General features: G+C 35.6%; 1 protein-coding gene across 16 annotated transcripts in view; it reads left to right on the forward strand.

Annotated features, from left to right (window-relative positions):
• TMC1 (transmembrane channel like 1) overlaps positions 1-21,478 on the forward strand; it is a 397,188-nt gene that overhangs the window by 283,940 nt on the left and 91,770 nt on the right. For all 16 annotated transcript variants that reach the window (XR_014841737.1, XR_014841739.1, XR_014841738.1 and 13 more), the window contains 2 exons: positions 16,888-16,978; positions 18,647-18,728. Coding sequence is in view for 10 of the 16 variants with exons in the window: in XM_085018990.1 (XP_084875116.1) it covers positions 16,888-16,978; positions 18,647-18,728 (173 nt within the window). In the remaining 6 variants the exon portion in view is untranslated. The remainder of the gene's footprint in view (positions 1-16,887; positions 16,979-18,646; positions 18,729-21,478) is intronic.

Raw genomic sequence — 21,478 nt, forward strand, 5'->3', positions numbered from 1 at the left:
CCAATCACATTATTAGAGATAGTGGTCAGTACTTTGTAGTACATGCAGGTAAGGTTTTCTCTACTATGGTGCTATTAAAACACGGGAGTCAGACAGCTTTCCTGCCACCTTTTATTTCTTTCAGAGATGTGGAACTCTGAGAGGGTGGGTCTAAGGATTATGTCATTCACAGATGCAGTCTCTGGTCATCACTCCTGGCAAAGTCTATGGAATCCAAGGCACTAGGCTCAATATAACTGAAACAGATATTTTCCTCACAGGTTCGGATCTGTATCTGAGTGTCAAGGCTTCCCATCTGGCTGTGGACTCTGAAAATCTTGTGAAACTTCTAAAACAGACATTACAGAGGGTCACGGTTTTAAGATATGTTTTAGAGTAAAGCCTCAGGAATAGTGACTTTTGGTTCTGGATGTTGTGGGAGACCCAGGGATAGTTCCCACATTTTGAAAGCTTATCTACCACTAGGAGCATGAGCATCCTCAGGGCTTAGGGTAAAAATATGGCTAACATAAACAGTTATTACACAGATATAAACCTTTAAGAATGGGTTATAAATCATATGGATTCTCAAACATGGCTCAGGAACTGGAGCTCAGCATTTTCAAGGGACCAGAATTGGATCCTTAGGGCTGAAGAGAAGCTACCTCCTTTCCATCATCACTGTAGAATAGTCTTTTTCAACATATGTTTTCTCGTGTGTTGATATAGTATCATACATTCATGTATTTTTAAACCTATTAAATAAAACTGCTCAGAGTTCCCATCATGGTGCAGCAGAAATGAATCTGACTAGGAACTATGAGGTTACGGGTTCAATCCCTGGCCTGGCTCAGTGGGTTAAGGATCTGGCGTTGCTGTAGCTGTGGCATAGGCCTGCAGCTGTAGCTCTGATGTGACCCTTCACCTGGGAACCTCCAAATGCTGTGGGCTCAGCCCTAACAAGCAAAAAAAAAAAAAGAAAAACAAAAAACCCTTCTGGGTGGAGGGGCAGGTGTGTCTGGCCCAGACCAGGAATGTATATTTTTAATTTTACTCTAAAAGTCATTGATATACAGTCAGGATTGAGAGTCCCTTTCTTCAACTCTGGGATCAGAATACTTCATTAAGCATAACCTTCTATTCTGTGAACTGTTAGAGTGAGAATATGTGTGGGTAGCAGCCAGAGAAAGGGAAATAGTGGTAGATTTTCCAATTATTTGAAGGTCAATTCCTATTTTTCCTTAGTTACCTAACTGAAAAATATTCAACAGCAAGGATTTTAAACATGATCTGAGTTTGTCTTTAATGAGTTTAACACAGAAGTTGGATGACTAGAACTTTCTGACCTATAAAGGGTGAAATAAAACACCTGGATGGACTATGATGTGTCTATTTATTATTCATCCTGAAACCTAAGATCTTTAACTATATCAGAACACTCTATGCAGTAGATTAAAAGCCCTCATGACTAAACCTGAATAAGCCTCCACTTTATTTTATTATAGTGGGGTAGGTTTGGAGTTGAAAATTGAGAGATCGAACTCTGGTCTAAGCTCTACATCTAACTTTATACCTCTCTGAGCCTTGGTTTATTTATTTGTAAGATAAAAGGATTGGATTGTGGCCTGTGATTTTCAAAGTGCTGTCTTCAGAGTTTAAGCAGTTTGGTGAAATCCCTTAAGGACAAAGGAGGCAGAGATCAGAGGGAGGACTATGTTGTGTGGTTAAGAGAGACAAAGCATCTGAACATTGAGAAACCCAGGATTCAAGAAGTGTGATCCTGTGGCTTACTAGACCACTCTATTTCATTCTTTCTCAGTGTGTTAACTTATCTCATCTCTGCTCCCTCCTTCAAATAAATAAGCTTCCTTAGGTATCCAGTTGGGTTTTTAAAAACTATTTCTTATTTATTTATTTATTTTTTGTCTTTTGTCCACTTATCTCATCTCTGCTCCCTCCTTCAAATAAGCTTCCTTAGGAGGTATTCAGTTGGGTTTTTAAAAGCTATTTCTTATTTATTTATTTATTGTCTTTTGTCCTTTAGTGCCATACTTGCGGCATGTGGAGGTTCCCAGGCTGGGGGTCTAATTGGAGCTACAGCTGCTGGCCTGTGCCACAGCCACAGCAACATGGGATCTGAGCCTCGTATGCGATCTCCACCACTACAGCTCACAGCAACGTTGGATCCTTAACCCACTAAGTGAGGCCAGGGATCAAACCCACAGCTTCATGGTTCCTAGTAGGATTCGTTTCCACTGCGCCATGATGGGAACTCCTAAAACTATTTCTTATGCTAATAGGCACAGAAGTATATTTTCTTGAAATGAATGCTTTATCTGGAAGTATATTGTATGGAAAACAGAAACCACTTTGCTTCAGTCTCCCCTCTACTGCATCCTATGCATCTTCCAGCTGAGCTCTATTTCTGTCATAAGTTATTGTCTTACTGTGGTCTTTTCTCTGCCAAATCCTATAGAAATCAGACTCAAATAGTCTCTCTATAATTCATTTGGATCTGATGTCATGCTACATTATATTGCATTTTTAAATTTTATGTAAGTTTATCTGTTTTTCTTTACAATAGATTTTGAGCTCCTCAGGATATATCAGGTGTCTGAGAGCTCTTTATTTCTTCAGGTTTTAGCCTTGTGCTCTGTACATCGTAAGCATTTACTTACTGTTTCTTGCATGAGTATCAGTATCAGTAGAGATTTCTTTTGTTGTTAGACACTAATTCCCAAAGCAAGAGAATCATTAACATTGACAGGAACCTTTTAAGGACCTAGATAAATATGAGTATAAGGCAGAAATATGCTGATAAAAAACTTTGATGTGCAGTGTTTGCCACTTTCCGTGGTGTAAATACCCTCACTGTGAATCAATTCAAGCCACCAACAGTTTAAGAACCAACTCACAAAACACCTGAAAATTTAACAATCAGTGACTGAGTGAGCTCCAGCACCTCAGTGGGGAATCTAGTAATGCTCTTTGATTAACTAAGTTTATGTTAGAGGGAACTTAATCTGCAGCAGTTGAGAGCAGAAGCTAAAAAAGAACTATTTATTATGATCTAACATATTTCCTTTATTTAATCTATGATCAACAAAAAATGCTTAAATCAGACCTGCCTGTGAGAAAAATAAACATTAATCATTTCAGAACTCTAGATAAAGGAGCAATATGCTGTCAACTAAAAAAACAAAACAAAAAACACACACAATGCAAAAGTTGCAAGTTATGTTTTATTACTGAGCACTATAGCCTGGGAGACAGCCTCTCTGATAGGTCTGAGGAACTATTCCAAAGAGGTAAAAAGAAGATCCATGATATATATATATATAATATTTTTAATGTATATATATATATATAGGCAAACATCAAAAGATTACTACTAATCACAAAAAATAGACATCTCTGGAATTCCCGTTGTGACTCAGCAGTAACAAATCTGACTAGTATCCATGAGGACCACGGGATCCATCCATATGGGTTTACGTAAAATTTAAGTGGGTTAAGGATATGGCATTGCCATGATTTGTGGTGTAGGTTGAAGACTCAACTCAGATCCCAATATGCTGTGACTGTGGCTGGGGCTGGAGCTGTGGCTGCGGCTAGCAGCTGTAGCTTGGAATCGACCCCCAGCCTAAGAACTTTCATATCCTGTAGGTTCAGCCCTAAAAAAAGACAAAAAAAACCCAAAAAATGTCTCAGTTTAATGATTTTAGTCTTTTTTTATGTATGGAAAGATGCAAGATTCTGGACTCGTTGAAATTATTCCTTAGATAGAGATCTTATCTAGGGCCAGTATCATGCTTTTCTCCATTCGGAAGCCCTTCAGGGTGCACCATGGAGAATGGCTACAGTGGCTGAAGGCTTGATGGCACGCAACATTCTTTGTTTACTAAAATGACAGGCAACAATTTTCTTATTTTTTGTCTGTAGTGCATTACTTCTTATCCTAGGTTTTATCTTATCACCCTGCTAAATGTCTTTCATTATATACTCTAGAATTTCTCCCAAATTAACAAGTTCAGAGATTTTCAATCTTTCTCTTTTTTTTCCTCCTATTCTGCTCTTTTCTCTTTTTAAAAATTCATGTTAGGGGAGTTCCTGTCGTGGCTAAGTGGTTCGCGAACCCAACTAGCATCCATGAGGATGTGGGTTTGATCCCTGGCCTTGCTCAGTGGGTTAAGAATCTCACGTTGCTGTGGCCCTGGTGTAGGCCCGTCCTTTTTTTAGAACGTTTTTAAAGGACATTATTGTGCTTAATTTAATAATACTTCTCTAGTAATATTTTGAAATTCTCCCTGAAAGAATACTGTGAAAGGAACCACATGAGAAAATGGTTATTTTTTTTTTCATGGAACTTAAGTGTTTTGGAAATTTTTTTCAATTGTAAAGGAAGTCAGTTTTGAATCATTTGGGATAAATACACTTTCACCTACCAAGAATTCTTCTTCATTTCATGATTCATTGAATCTTTTTTATCTGTATTGTACCATTTTACCCTAGTTGCCTGGAGATATTCTATTCTTTACTCCGGTTTTGCAGGCTTTTCAGGTGGCACCCAGGGCTATTGCTCCTATCTTTTTTGGAGACTAATGAAGGGATTTATGGCTTTTGTATCTACCTCAATATCTCAGGCATACAATCTAGTTAAATAAGCCTGAAATTCTGCCCAGATGGCTGGTGGTAAGGTATTAGTCATTGGAAAAATGGGTCTTAAAAATGCTAATGTTCAAGGATGCTTACCAAGATTCTTGGCAATCAATCTTATTTTCTATCTTCTACAAACATCTGCTTATCCAGTATTAAAATAATACCAGAATTCAAATAAACAAGGATTTTTTTAAAATGGCACACTATAAGATAATAAATATAATAGAAATAAATACTAGACCTAAGAAAGTTCTAAAGTTTTCTTTTAGATGGTTGGAGTGTTTTTCCTTTCATCTTGTTCTAATTACATTTCATTGTACACTATTTTCTTTTCTTCTTTTTTTTTTTTTGTCTTTTTGCCTTTTCAGGGGCCATTCCCCTGGCATATGGAGGTTCCCAGGCTAGGGGTCCAATCAGAGCTATAGCTGCCAGCCTACGCCAGAGCCACAGCAACACAGGATCTGAGCCGCATTTGCAGCCCACACAACAGCTCATGACAATGCCGGATCCTTGACCCACTAAGCAAGGCCAGGGATCAAACCCGTAACCTCATGGTTCCTAGTAGGATTCGTTAACCACTGAGCCACGACGGGAACTCCAGATTGTACACTATTTTCTTGACTATTATCAGTCAATGCATTATATATGGTAAGACCCAGTGAATTTGTTTTCCAGCTTACCAGAGTATCTTAGCCTCCAACAATTTTTGACAAATAGAAATTTCCCTAATTTGCACTCCTTAGAATTTTAGCTGTCAGTGATAGTTAATTTTCACAACTTGTTATTAGGCCATCTTAAATATATGATCTTTGAAAACTAATTCAAAGGAGAAATTTAGTAATTATCACTTAAAATTATTTAGGAATGCTTTTAAGTGTGTTTACTTAATATATTAACAGTAAAAAGAAAGCAAATGTGCATATGATAAGCACAAAAGAATCTTAACTTGAGAAATCTGTCCTTGTTGTTTTGGGAAAGTATCATCTAGATCTCAGATAAGGTACTAATTATGAAGACAACCCTTACCTTTATCAATAGGTTTATAATAAGAGAATAACCAAGGCATTTTTTGAAGACTTTTTCTATGTATTACCAAGAAATGGCAAGTAGAATACCACTTTGAGGGACTTAAATAAGCTTGTTACAATAGAATAAAAATGGTTATGCCTTATTAATATGCATATAGTAAAAGTAATGTTTGGAGAACATTATATTAAAATATCATAACAAATTAATGAGTGGAAGAAAGGGGAATAGTTTTACATATTAAATATAGTGTGTCTAAGATTTCTCTGTCCTGAAAACAGAAAATTTTAAAATCGCTGCTCCCAAATAGTCACGTTAGTTATGCTTTTGCAATATATGTATATGCGTTTATGTATATGCTATTATATATACATATCTATTCACATTCAGAAATCCATATAAAAATTCATGACCTATGGGAAGAATTAATTTTTATATTTGATACATCTGCTATTATAATGTTTCTTGACCAGTGGTTGATCACAGGGTTCAGGAAAGGTTAGAAATGAGGCTATGGAAGGAAGTTGTGAGATAGTAAGATTTCAAGTCAACTCAGCAGATAGACTAATCCACATAGGAGCATAATATGTTCCGTGGGTGACTTCAACTAAGTTGTGTTGCCAGATGTTCAGGAGAGACTCCAGACCTACATATGTCTTATAGCAAGCGGTCAAATTTACCAGGTAGTCTTATTTGCAGAGCTGACTGAACTGCCATCCTTTAAAATCTCTTGCCCTTTCTTGGATCAAAAGATACACTGTTCTAACAGAAAAGTAAGGCTTTCTAGTATTTCTAAATATTACCACACAAGATTTTGAAAAATATATTTCACCATACTTAGAAATGTTAACCAAGGTGTAAATATGAACACACTGTTGTTGTGCAGAAATATTTTACTCAAACTTTCAAAGCAGAATGGCTCCTCTCACTCTGACGCAGTGCCCTAGGAATCCTTCTCTTTCACAGTATTCAGAATTCATTAAATATGTTTATTAGAATGCACATGAACCAAGCAAAAGTTAGCACAGTATGTCTTCCAATCCCTGAATGTTAGTATATCTAAGAATATGAGATTGTACTTTAGGTTCATGGTGGAAATAGCTCCACTGTTAGGGAAATTCCTGCAAATCAATGCCCAGAATGCCTTCCTCTGCCTACTCAAATTCTATCAACCCTTTAATGTCCAGTTTAATTTTTATCTCATCTACAGTGTCTTCAGCAAGCTCTCAGGCCTCTACTGCCCTCTCCCTTTTCACTTCGAGATTGCCTAGTACTGTGCATAATAATTTATGGGTCTATGTCTCTTTTTCTTAATGGAGTTTAAGCTTCAGAAAGGAATCTCCATGTTTCTCTTATCTCTTTCAAAGCACTTAACTCATTGCTAAAAACATAAAACACAATAAATACTTAGAAAAAATGGCTAAGTAAAAGGGAGAATGAAAAAATTATGGAAATAAATTTACTTGATCAGAATTTTGAATATGTCCTTCTTACAGCTATGTACAACCAATCTATATTTTCAGTGCTATTTCTAACTACTGCTGAATATAATTTTCCCATAGTGAGGGTAGGGAGAGGGTATATTGCCATTCTGCAAACCTTTGATGTTGAGAATAATTGAGGTTATATTTTAGATTTAACTTTTCTTATTACTCTTAAACTCCTGATCTTAAGATTCATTTGTGGCTTTAAGGACACATTCTTTCCAAATCTCATTTCTTCTCAAAAGCCAAAGCAATAATAATAAACTGGGATATACCTAGACGTCTTAGAGATATGGCCTAGAACTCTGCAGCCCACATAATGCCACCCCGACTTCCAGGTATTAGTGCTGCTAATTGCATGCTCAATTGATTCATTAAAATAAAGGCAAAAACCAAAATTAAAAAAATGATATAGAGCTTAATAAGATCTGGAGAGCTATTGATAAATTTGCCATTATAAATTGTTTTAGGTGGAGAAACAGTTCTTTATAGCAACTTAGTTGCCTATTGTCTCTGCTGATGAGGGTATAAATCTTAAACTATTTTGGGGTCTTTGTATGTTAGAAAACAAGTTTATCTTGTGACTAATATCTAAAACTCAGCACAACCTTTTAACTCCTAGGGAAATCTATATGGTCTTCTTTCCCCTCTCCCTGCTATTATAAGGGAATACACACACACACACACACACACACACACACACACACACACACACCCCATAAATTGATTCTTAACCAGGTAGAGCTAAGTTAGGAAGAGATTTAATCAAGAAGTAGAAAGAGGATCTAGTGTACTTTCTTTCTTTATTAAACCGCTAAAGCCCCGCTATATTGCTTCTCCTTAATTTCAGCTAAAATTTCTCTGAGATGCTCGACTAACTTCTAGCGTACGACTAAATTATGTTTGAGTTTTTATTTGACATTTAAGCCAGTCAAGAAAATTAGCATTGGTTCTTTGACCCAGGGAGCAAAGAAGTCATTCTAGATCTGAAGAATTTCTATGGGTAGTGACGTTGAACTTAATACAAATTTGACCTGCTCAAGCTTTGCTTTGGTTTTCACCATCACCAATAGCTGGCTTTGATACATCTCTAGGAATGTCATTAGAGCTGGTGAAAAAGTGTCTTGAGAACTCTATGTGCACAGATCATTGTAATTTCATTGCTGACAAAATGTTGAGAGGTCTTGGTGTGCTAACACACTTTCTCTGTCTATCTATCTCCACGTATGTATATATATATATGTAACATATATATATATATATATGTATATATATATATATATATTTTAAATCTTTGAAATCTATGAAGTGGTGCTAGAAAAGCACATCAAAATAAGCTACATATATAGGCTAAGAGGTATAATGAATATACAGGCAATATTTTTACTTGTTCTTGAACTGTTTCAGATGCTTTTATTCAGTTACCCTTTAGGGATATAAGATAGAGAGGAGTTACGGATTTGAAAAATAAAGCTATTTCATCAAAAAATTTATTGTTTCAAAATATGTAGAGTACTGCCAATGCAAAGGGACACCAAGATAATTATATTTGATAAAGTAAGTTTTTAGTCCAACTCTCCAACAACCGCTTGACCTTGTAAAAGTCTCTCGAATTTACTAGTCTCAGCAAATTGGTTAAGTTCCAAATTTGGTCCTCACCCAGTCGCATGTTGCAATTATTTAGGGACCTTAAAAAATACTGATGCCTATGTCCCACCCCTAGAGATGGTGACTTAAGAGGTCTGAAGTTGAGGATGCTTGACCTTTGGAATTTTTAAAAGATCCCACAGGTGATTCTGAGGTGTAGGTAGTTTAGGAACCACAGCTCAACTGTTATCTTGTCTTCTTATAGGCATTCATTCATTCAACTAGGATTTGTTGAAATTTACCCCTCTGCCAGGTGCTATATTAAACATTGGGAAATTAGAACAAAAGATAGGAAACTTGTCTTTAGGAAATCCAAGTGCAGTGATGAAAATGGACTTTGGGTTAACTACAACAAATAAGGTAACTGCTACATAAATGGCAAAAGGTTTAAATCACTCTGACTTGGGGTTGGAGGGGAGTGTTAGAAAGGAAATCAGGAAAGACCTTATGGAGGAGCTGCAGTGTTGGCTTGGCTATTGAACTAAATATGAAAAGGAAGAAAACGGGTGATCTAGAGGGGAAGGGCATGGCAGAGAGAGGAAACAGCCTATATAAAGGCACTAGGAATCAAGTTACATCCAGCCTCTCCTTTTGTTTTCCTCTAATTCATCTGGCACATCATTGTTGCAACATTTTTCATATAGCACACTGTACTGCAGCTATCAGTTTCCTGCTAAAAAATCATCATGGGTCCTTATTGACATCAGAATGAATTTTTGCACTGCTTAACCTGGCATCAGGGAATGCCAACTCTTCACTCTTCCTCTAAAGCACTTAGACTATTTTTTTCATCACCCACCTGAAGACTCCAGGTGCATTTCCATCTCTTCACCATTGTCCACTCCATTTCCCAGCACTGAAATGTCCTTCCTGCAGCCTTGACTATATAGCTGAATCCTCCTTTGTTCAAGTTTCCTTCTAACCATCCTACTCTCTCCTCCAGATCTTTCAGCACTAAATTTTACTGTTTACTCATTTGGTAGTAATTAGATGATGCCCTAAATATTTATCTATAGCTTAGCTTTCTGATGGAGTTATAACTGCTTTATAGAAAAGCATAGGACCACATTTGTCTTTTCTCTTCGTATGGCACAGTGCCTTGAAACAAATAAAAATCTATTTTCTTTTACTATAAAAAAAAAAAACAAAACTATACGACAATATTCTAAGTTTGGAAAATAGAGGAACTAATTAGTTGTGTAATTGCCCAGTCTTTGGCCATTGACGTTATTGTAAATTGCTCACTGCAACGTCAGATCCTTAACATACTGAATGAAACCAGGAATCAAACCCGAATCTTCATGGATCCTAGTCGGGTTTGTTATCACTGAGCTACAACAGGAACTCCCAAGTTGTTCTTTATCCTTGTGTTTTACACAAGGTATCATAGAGATTTCCCAGAAAAACAATAAATATCTTTGAATAATAATAAAAAGTACCATTTACTCATGGTATATCAAGTACCGTATTGTTTTTGTTGTCTCAATTTGTATATATCCTTTTACCAATCCCATGAGGTAAATAATGATAGTATTTTGGGAAATGGAGATACTGAGCTCAGTTCCTGAGTTGTACCGCCTACCCTTTGGGTAAATTTGGGCACATCTTTTACTGATCTAATCTTCCATTTCCTCATCTCTGAAATGGGGACAATAATAGTTCCCACCTTATAGAATTTGGTGGGAATTGGAGATGATGGACATAAATAATGCCTGGTTTATGGCAAACACTCAGTATGTTAGCTATTATTGTTGTTACTGTTGCTGATCACATTTTATGGCAAGAAACTTAGAATCAATGACATCTCTCTAAGAGCATACAGCAAATATGTGACAGAGCCAGGACTCAAGTCTTTGTCTCAGTTATCTTAATTATACGATACAGATCGTAGAACTGAATAGAACTTGGTCCTACTCAAGGTAGAGAAATCTCTTTTTGCCTTTTATCACAGAATCCCGAGCTGCCCAAGCGTTCTGAGCTGTCTGCAGCAGTACAGCATGTGGGCAGGACTCAGACTGGCACCCACCATTGCCTCCTTCTCAGCAGCATCATAACTGGAGCTTCTGAAGCTGGACACCTGGGCCCTCTCATCAGGTCTCAAATGTGAAGCTGAATTCTCTTTTGCTCTTTTATTAAGAAGAACAATTTCCACTATTCTCACATCTCATTAAAGCCATAATCTGTAGAGAAATAGATTGGCTTTCTGAAGGGTTTTGCCTGGAAGTATCTAGTCTTCAGTTTTTTAATTTGGAGAGTTAGCATAAAGATTAAAGTCAGCCTTATTAGTATTATTACTATTAAGAGTAGTTACCATGGAGACACAGTTTTGAGGGCACTAGCCTGCTGTGGCCCCCTTTGCCTGGTAAAACAATAAAGCTATTCTTTTCTACTTCAACTCCTCCTCCCTCTCAAAAAAAAAAAGAAAAAAAGAAAGAAGAAAAAGAATAGTTACCATTTACAGTGCTCTTCTTGTTTGCCATAGACACATTACATACATTATTACTAAACTCATCACACATGTTATTTCCTATAAAGCATATAACTCTGTAGCATAGCTATTACTGTCTCTGTTTTATAGGTGAAGCAACTGAGCATCTTAGTCATTACAACTACTGCCACTAGCATCCCTGTTATAAAAGTACAAGTTTTGAATCATCACTTCCAGTATTAGAATGATTTAAAATAATTCTGCCAATCTAATTTTGGAATTTATTATCTAGAAAGTTCTATAATCCTTATTTTTGATCTCTGTACATTAATTAAACTATCTTCTTACTTTTGCAACTTCCTTCCAGCTACTTAGTAATATTTTAGGAAAAGTCAGAGTTCTGATTTTTAGTCAACTTAAATTGGTCAAATTTTTTAAAAATTTTTTTTATTTTAAATGGCAGTGCTTATTAGAAAAAGGCTTCATTCTTCTGATCTCTTTACTGGAAGGAAGTATTCATGAGATGAGTTCTGGTTACAGTTGCCTTAAATACCAGTTTTGAAAGGTCTTTTGTTTATTTGAGCAATAAATTGGTTGCCCAATGGTACTATCAAACTGAAAACAAGAGGAAAGAAATGTCAACTTAACCTAACCCAAATGAGAAACATGTTTCCTGGGATGAGAATGTGTCAAAGGCAACATAGCATTTCCTAACTCCCTTGTGTAATTAGGATTGTATCATGTGTTATAGGTAAATTATCCATTTTGTAAGTTAGGCCAAATTGTGCGCCTTCAACTAACTGTGAAAGCATTCTTGAAAGCCCAGGAAACCTTATTATTCTAATTACCAACACAAGGGGTTGATAAATGAATGATGAGCCCAGGTATTATCGTCATTAAATAGACCTTGCTCAATTATTTATCCCTGGGTCTGGGGTTACAGCTCAGAGAGCTGTGTATATTGTACGAGGGCTTTGAGCTCTGAGACCTAGAGACCGGATTACAGTCTTGGCAGGCAGCTTTTGTTGAATGCAGTTCAAGGGGATGACACACATTTTTCAGTCAAATATTTGGATGGTTTGAGGCCAATAGATATTCTAAGTTTATCCACAAAAGTCTATTTCATTTTAGCCATGTAGAAAAAAAATCCCTTTAGATTATCCAAATCAATACAAATAGATAGAAAAATGGATTCATTACAGGAAAAATATAATTTTTTTTTTTTTAAGTTTTCAAAGAGTTTGCTCTTTGTTCTCTTGCATTCTGACATCTGTCATGGGTACTTTAGTGTGTCAGTCAATGTTTATCTCCATATTGGGTAGTTTCTTGTTGTGTCTTGTTTCTAAAGACATAGTGAAAGATGCTGTCTTCTAGTTAAGAAATCTGTTATCAGGGAAGATTGGATTGGGTGATACTAGATTTCTTTCATCCTTAAGTCATGCCAGCACAGGTCAACACTGAAAATAGTGTTTAGGTGTGATTTTTTTTGTTTTGTTTTGTTTTGTCTTTTTGCCATTTCTTGGGCCGCTTCCACCGTATGTGGAGGTTCCCAGGGTAGGGGTCTAGTCGGTGCTGTAGCCGCCAGCCTATGCCAGAGCCACAGCAACAAGGGATCCAAGCCGCATCAGCAACCTACACCACAGCTCACGGCAATGCCGGATCCTTAACCCACTGAGCAAGGCCAGGGATCGAACCTGCAACCTCATGGTTTTTAGTCGGATTTGTTAACCACTGAGCCACGAAGGGAACTTATAGGTGTGATCTTTAACTGAGCTCTTCCACACCAGTGCCCCCTCTTCTAGGCCAAAAGGAGTAAGAATGCAAGAGCATCAGATTAGGGGGAATCAGAATCCGTTCTTGTTTTACAGTTATTCTCTGCCCACTGCATGTTCCTGGCTTTGTTTTAAAGTCATCCCCAGGCTTCTGATGAGTTGAGTCTGGTGTTATTTTGGCCAGAGTGGGCAGTGGGGAGCAAGAGGAGCTAGGATGGCTGTTCAGGAATCCCTTTGGTATGAAACTTGGGGACCATCTCTTGGAGAATGGAAGATAGCACTAAGGCATTAGGAAGAGAAGAAATTCATACTTGATATTATATGAAGTCCAGACTTTTGTTTGAAAATGAAAGGTAGGATATATATATTGAGGGTGGGGTAGGGTAGTAATCGGAAGAGAAATATGAAACTGTGTCTAGCATCAAGGAGAATTTGGCAATTTAAGAGACAAAAAAACTTGTTTAGATAATTCAAAGGCAAATTACATCTATAACGACTGATAAAAACCTTATGAATACTATGTAAATATATTTCTATATTGCTGAATTAATTTATAATTCATTTTATGGTGATTTAAGTTTGGTTATATCCCTGACTTCCCTCTCTCTTTAAAATCTTGCTAGTTTAATATTCCTATAACATAATCATTAACATACAAAATTAAAAATCTTGTCGAATATGGAGTAGAATAGCTATTTCTTTACACTTTTGACTGCTTATATCAGTCATGTTTTTTAATTGGCCACTCAGCTAGAGAGTAATATAATTCTAATAGGCCAAACTGATGCTCTTTAATTACCTGGTAAATATCATGAACAGTGGATATGCCCATAAAATAGGCACTTTATTACATTTGAAAAAAAGTTTTTGCTTTTACTACTAAGCAGAACTTTTGAATCTCCATTTATATATGTTTATTGTAATCAAGAATTATGTGATAATTCCTATATATACTTGATTTTATAAATTTTAGAATTCTTGATGCAAAATAATTGCTATAACATGATGTATGGGTTCTTAAAATCATCATAAAATGCAAAATTGGATACTGAAAACTACAGGGCTTACAGGAAAAATGGAGATGGGGTGCAGTATTCTGAAACATCATCAGTGACACATTAAAAAAAGTTACAAATTTAAGAGAATGACAGTAACATTTTATACATTTTATTTTTTTATTTTTTTGTCTTTTTGCCTTTTCTAGGGCTGCTCCTGCAGCAAATGGAGGTTCCCAGGCTAGGGATCTAATCGGAGCCGTAGCCGCCAGCCTACACCACAGCCACAGCAATGCGGGATCTGAGCCATGTCTGTGACCTATACCCACAGCTCATGGTAACGCCAGATCCTTAACCCACTAAGCAAGGCCAGGGATCGAACCCACAACCTCATGGTTCCTAGTCGGATTTGTTAACCACTGAGCCACAACAGGAACTCCAACATTTGTTACATTTTAAATGGTTGAGAAATGCATAATCCCTGCAATAAATATGGCAGTTTACCTTAAAAAAGACCTGAAGTTCGCTTGTGGAAATGACAAGATTGCGGTTTGTAAATTATTATGAAACATGAAAGGAGGGTCTTTTAAACTCTATCTCTGAATGGATGTGGCTTTTCTAACAGGTGGGGTGTCGTGAGGAAAGTTATTGATAAATTGTGTATATTTTGCATATTCCTACACTGCTAGGTTTAGCTGGATGCAGTTTTTCACATTCATCCAGTGTTTGTTATAGATAAAACCACACATAAACAAACATACAATTTGTGTTCAAATTGTTCTGTAATATAATAATCATGTTAGAACAAATTCTTGCTTTCAAAACAAGTGTGAGCAAGGAATTGACAATGCAATAACCCCTCCAACATTTTCACACCTATAATCTTACCTTATTCTTGCTATCACCCCTGCAATCAGGGAAGCAATTTCCCAAATTTTTGTTTGTTTGAGAATCGTGACCTGTTAAAAGCTTCATAGTAACTGAAGGAAGTTGTGCCAGAACTTGCTCAGGTGTGTGTGAGTCCTGAGCAAGTAGGCATTCCTCTGAGAAGCAGGACACTTCTCATCATGGGTACAGAGAGTGTCAAAAACGTGGGTAAGAATATAGAAACAAATCACAGAGGCTGTGTTAGAACTCAGGTTACTTGGTTTGGAGTTTATATCAGTTCAACATTTTATAAAGTGTCTGCTAGATAACCACACTCACTCCTGCCTTATCTTCTCTATAATACATAGTTAAAGCTTAAATATGATATGTTTTCTTGATTTCATAGATCTAAAAACCATGAGAGCTTAGTTTATACTTGTTAATGTGGCTTTATTGAACATTTTAGAATGTGTAGAGTGTTTTAGAAACTGTTTTTCAATTAATGTCACAGCCCAGAAGTCATGTTAAATGTCAAGGTGTTTGTCAAGGCCAGCCTAATAACTTTTCTTCATTTCCAGGAAGCTGCCCTATTAAGTTTCTGAGAAGATTAATGAGAAGGGTGTAATCCCAAAGTCTAGGAATGACTGTGCCTTCAAGCATTAATTGATGTGGAAAATGCATTATTAGAGGCTCTCCTGTCTCTATCTACCAGAGTTATGCCATTTGGGTCTATTTCAAGAAGATTTAAGTTTATTAAACACATCCTATGGTCAAAGTAGTGAGCAATGCTGTGGGAAATACAAAAGGAAAAGATATTGTCCCTGTCATCAAGAAAATGATGTGGGGAGTCTGATGACTGAAAAAATCTTTTCTGTTGTGCTTGTGTTTTTATGGCAGAACATCAGTGGGTGCACCTGCACAGGTGTGTAACTGAGCACCATTGTCTAGTTATCAACTAAGTTGATATCAAGTACTGTAAAATTAGACATTTAGCACTGATACTAAGGAACACAAAAAATCCTTCACCAACTTAAGGATGAACTTTTATCTTTTCATTTTTTAAAGAGTACTTTGTGTGTTTATTTACAGTCATGTGTTGAAGGGTCTTATCAGTAAAACCACACTTTCTAGGGGTTACCCAACTGATGGCAGCATTGTACCTATAGAACTGACACCCAGGTTTGAGTTATCCCCTAGGTTCTCTTGAGTTATACCTTTGATGACCCCTGAGAGGTCAAGACAAGCCTGGACTGCCTCTGTCTTTAAAATTCTTTTCATATCTCAAACAATAGCAAAAATGACTATGAACGTTACAAAAGTTGTAGTATATTTAAAATGTTTACATTATCCATTTTGATGAATTAATGCTTTTTAACACACAAAGACACAAATGTGACTACTATAAATGTACAAATACTTGGAAATAATGTTAAAGTTTAAATTTGAAACCCTTTCAGAATGTGAGGCCAAAAAACATTCCTTTCCTTTTCTCCCCTCCCTCAACCCCATTTGCTTTACGTAGTATGATTTTTCTGTTTTAAGTCATAATTGCTTTTATGAGATTAAATACCAGGTCAATAAATGTGTTCTATGTCAGTTTGTCCTAAACTCTCTGCCCTACTTTTAAAAGCAATCCTTGAAAAAGAAGAAAAGAAAGTATTTTAAAAACAAACATTCTGACTGCCAGAACCTGAAGTAAACTTCAGATTCAATTTTACATGTAGCAGAAATTAGAAGAACTAGGGCTCTATATTTTGACACTTAGCATAAATTCCTTGCTTTTCATTGACTCCAGCTGATTAATGAGACTAAAATACCTTATTTTTTCTGGCCAGAATTAGAAAACTTAAACACTTGGCCATTTATAAGTCCCAAGGTTATGAAATTCAGCTTGCATTCACTTGTTAAGGGCCTAGAAGGGTCTAGAAGAAATAAGACAGTAGATCTAATACAAGTAAATGTCCACTACCTTTATACTGTTTAATCTCAACCCATAACCACCCACCCCTTATTTTGTTTTATTTTTTCAGGGAAGCAAAAAAATTTGTGAGTGAAAATGAAGGGGCTCTTGGGAAAGGAAAAGGAAAACAATGGTTTGCATTTAAGATGATGATGGCCAAGGTAAGTATTTTCATAGCTCAGTTTGATGCCATCTATGGTCTATATGGTCAATAGAAGTCATTTTGCCCCCAGGGGATGGTAAAATTGGTTCTAGTCTGAGAGAATGAAATAAATCTTGTACCTTATGTATATATAACAGGTACACATATAGTAGGTACACAGCTATCTTTTTAAAATTTGGAGAAGGGGATGTTTTAGAAAAAAAAATTATCTCAAAAGTCTCCTTTAAAGGAGTTAAAATGAAAAGTAAGTTGAGAAATATTGATTTATATTGAAAGACTGAATTGTGTGATTATATCATTTGCAAATGTAAGAGATGGTGCCTCTTTCATTTTCATTTCTTGGGAGTTAAGGAGTTCTTGGTTAATGTTCCTTTCTCAAAATGTCTGTAAGTTATAGGGCCATAGAGCTCTTCTCTACCAGGAACATCAACTATAAATTGGATTGAAAATAAAAAACAAATGATATGCCAACATAATATAGATATTTTGTAAAAGATAAGAAACTAGCATTTATTTAGCACTTATTATGTGTCAAGCGCTGAATTAAATCCTTCTATAAGCATTGAATGCTTATATAAAAATCCTTCCATATTTAATTATTTTCACATTCAAAATAGATATGTAGATATTATATCTTTACAGATGTTATATCACCTAAAGTTAAATATATTACCATAAATATGGAGTTTTATGAATAAAGTTCATATATCTTAAGTATGAAATATATAGATAGATCTATGATATATATTTGATATACTGTAGATTAGTTTTGTCTGCTTTTACAATTTAAATACATCGACTCATATAGTATTTATGCTTTCGTTTCTGGCTCCTTTGATGCGATATTATGTTCATGAGGTATATAATCATGCCGTGGGAGTTATAGTTCATTTTTATTAATGAGTTGTATTCCATGGTATGAAGATACTGCAGTATATTTATTACTTCTATTATAGATGAACATTCGGATTGTTTCTGGCTTTGGTAATCTTTCGAACTTCTCACTTGTCTCCTAACTCATTTAGGGTCCACATGCCTCTCTAGCTCCTACATCATCCCAGGATAATGTGTACATATGCAAAGTTCTCCGCCCCATTCTCATTCTTCCTCTTGATCTTGATCTTGGGCAAATGGAAGGAAGATCTTTTATAAAAACTAATTTATGATTCTTTTTTTTTCCCCTTTCCTATGACATTGTGCCTTTCCATTTAGCTGACTATTCTACCTCTTCCAAAATGAAAGAGATTCCATCCTGTGTAGAAATTACCTGTTTATGTACAGTCTACTCAAGTAGATTCAGAAATCCTTCAAGGCAGGAACTATGTCTTATTTATACTTCATTAATTTCTTCATGAAATGAATATTTAATTCAATGCATACCATTTGCTTATCACTTTATTAGGTGCTAACTCAGTTCCTGCTCTCTTACTGTGTGACAGAATAAACAAATCTTTCTCAGTGGTCACTGTATTTTCTGTAAAACATAGTTAACTTTTTTTTAACTGCAAATGAAACCCATCTTCCATTTTTTACAGAAAGCATTATGTGGTGCCAGAGAGATCTTTCCAAGCTCATTGTCTTGAGATATTTTGGGATTGGTGTGGGGGATAAACATCTTGACCAACAAATGGTTGGGTTTTATTGTTGTATTTGGCTTTCTTTTCAGAAATGGGCAAAATTTCTCCGTGATTTTGAGAACTTTAAAGCTGCTTGTATCCCATGGGAAAATAAAATCAAGGCAATTGAAAGTAAGTGTTCATCCAATCTCATTAGATGGGGAATGCTGTCCCAGATAAATGTCTTATAAGCTTCTCAGATGACTTTCTCAGTTTCTACACTTTTGGAAAGATTAAATACAATAAAACAAAGACATTTTTACATCCCCTTTGCTTGCTATGAAGATTTCTTAGCACTTACCAATCACAGCTTTGGAGATCCCACTCTGCCTTTCTACAGTAGACCAAATTGTTCTCATTGTGACTTTGATTTTTCTCCTACACATGGAAGTCAGTATTGAGCACAATGATACTGAGTCATATCATTGGGAAGACAGAGATTTTATTTTGGCAATGAACATGACATTGAAAATATATATTTACTTGGATATTAGACAGTAATTAAAATGAACAATATCTGAAAACAATGAAGAAATCTTAAAGCATCATTTTAAAACCTCAGAAGTAGAATAAGCAATAATCATCCAGGAACTCATTATATGAATATCATATTGTGTCTTCATTTTATACAATATTCATAATGTACAGAGAAGGCAGGAGAATATGCCCAATCAAAATCCTATTTAATATAATGGTATAGGTTTAAAATAAGGCAAATAAAACTTTGAAAATATTGTAAATATAATAGTAAGTCTTTTTTTAAATAATAAAGCATATAAAGAAAAGGAAATGATATTTAAAATAACTTTGAGCACAATCTTGCCATATTCTGGTTTTTAATAGTTTTGACTAGGATCTGATTTTCCTCCATGCCTCTCCAGATAGTGGGGCAGATTTTCCTGCTGGCTAAATGGGGTGTTGCCTAATTAAAATGGAGGCTCCATAGGGAGAAAACACAGTGGATGGATATTTCACTGACATGATTGGGCACGTTTTAGGAGTGACTATCCCCTAGTCCTCTCTCATTATCAGATGACAATGAATTAAAATATAGCAGCTCATTAATTGAACTTCCTCTCACATATTCCTGTACCATCCCTTTCTTGCTTTATTTTTCTCAACGTTTATCACTATCCAAAAGACTGTATTTTAAATTTAATTGTTAAGTGCCATTTTGTTTCATTTTATATTTTGTTCATTTCTGCCAATAGGCATGAAGGCAGAGATTTTGTTTTGTTCACTCCTGGATCCCCAGACCTAAAACATCCTTGGCTTTAATGAATATGTGTTGAATAAAACTAAATAGCAGAAATGGAAAAGGAATTTTAGACACATCTAAAAAAGAACAGATATCATGGAATTCTTAAGTTTTATCTGTGTAACTAAAATATAGTACCTTGAGAGGCATTGCAAAACAGAAGGCCATTTAGAGCATTAAGATCTTGATACGGTTTGTATGGTAAGAACTCTGGATTAGGTTCTTGTTTTACTACAGATTCACTGTTTGATTCTAAGCCAGTCATTTAATACATCTAGGCCTCAGTCTACTCATTTATGAAACAATAAAGATACATCTTGATCAGTTATGAGATGTATCCCAAGAAATTTGTAATTAGTGATAGTAAAATATATACAGTTGCAAATTATTTGTTTTTGAAGTACTCTAGAGCAGATTCCAACCTATCTCAATAGTAATGTCATGCTCACTTGTGTTTCAGTAGCCTATCCTGAGTGGGATAGAAACAGATGGCATTATTTTTATTGCCAGAAATTGTACATAGGAATGACTTACACATTTGACCATCATCTATCATGTGTGTCACAGTGGGAAAAACAGATTGAGTGCTACTCAATAATGCTTTCAGTCATCTTCCCTCCTCTCTTCCCTCAGAAAATTTGGAGCAGTTAACCTGGACAGTTCAAGAAAATGTAGATTATTTTCCAGATTTATTATTTGATTAGATTGCCCTGATTTTTTTCACCTTTCATGGTGCTTTGCCTCACTGTGGAGAATTGACCCTTATTTTCCATTTTGTCAACAATCGCCATAACCGTCATTTACTGAGTGCCACTCAGACACTTTGCAAATATTATTTCATTTAATCTTTAATATGTCTTCAGTGTGCACTTTAGTTTTCTGTGTTAGACTTATGATTAAATAAATACGTCTACCAGAATTAGTTAGAAGAACCAAGATATAAGGTGAAGTCTATATGGGCCCAAAGCTTGTGCTTTTCTCAATGTAACATGCTGATTTTTACTTTGAAGATTTTATAAACTTTTTCTTTTGCACCATGTCCTAGAAAAGATTAAGCTAGGACAATGGCAGGATAAGTGGTTATAGATTTCCTTGATAGTTATCCTTGGGGGATTATTTTTCATGTTCTCATGTATTTATTTTTGAATGAGTTATTTATTTACTTATGTATTTCATATTCTACAAGATACTCAATGTATTAAGATCTTAATGATAATCAGAAGTGCACCATATGCTTTTGGGCTATTGTATTAGTTGAAAAGTATGAAACTTATCCAAGAGTAACTCAGAGTCTTTGAATTGGACTAATCATCTCATAGAAAGTACTTTACCACAGATTGGGAAAGCATGTGTCTATGGTGGTCTTTGAAGCTGAACTGAATGGAAAGTGGGAAGAAATGAGACATACAATTAGTTTTTGAAAGGTTGAGGTCTTTTTGCCCCTTCTTGGCTAATAATTTGGGCAATCCTTTTATATTTAGGGCCTTCTATTTCCACATTTGGAGTTTCCACAAAATTTAGTTATAATCAGTTTGAGATACGTAAACATGTGAAGTTGTTTATTCTTTTGTGTTATAAATTACTGAAACCGTTAAATGGAAAACAGACTTATATTAAAAGAGTC

This window comes from Sus scrofa, chromosome 1 (genome assembly GCF_054392235.1).
Source record: "Sus scrofa isolate SSC_HxYL_T2T_F1_AM1 chromosome 1, Sscrofa_HxYL_maternal_Yorkshire_Landrace_v2.0, whole genome shotgun sequence".
NCBI classification, from domain to species: Eukaryota; Metazoa; Chordata; class Mammalia; order Artiodactyla; family Suidae; genus Sus; species Sus scrofa.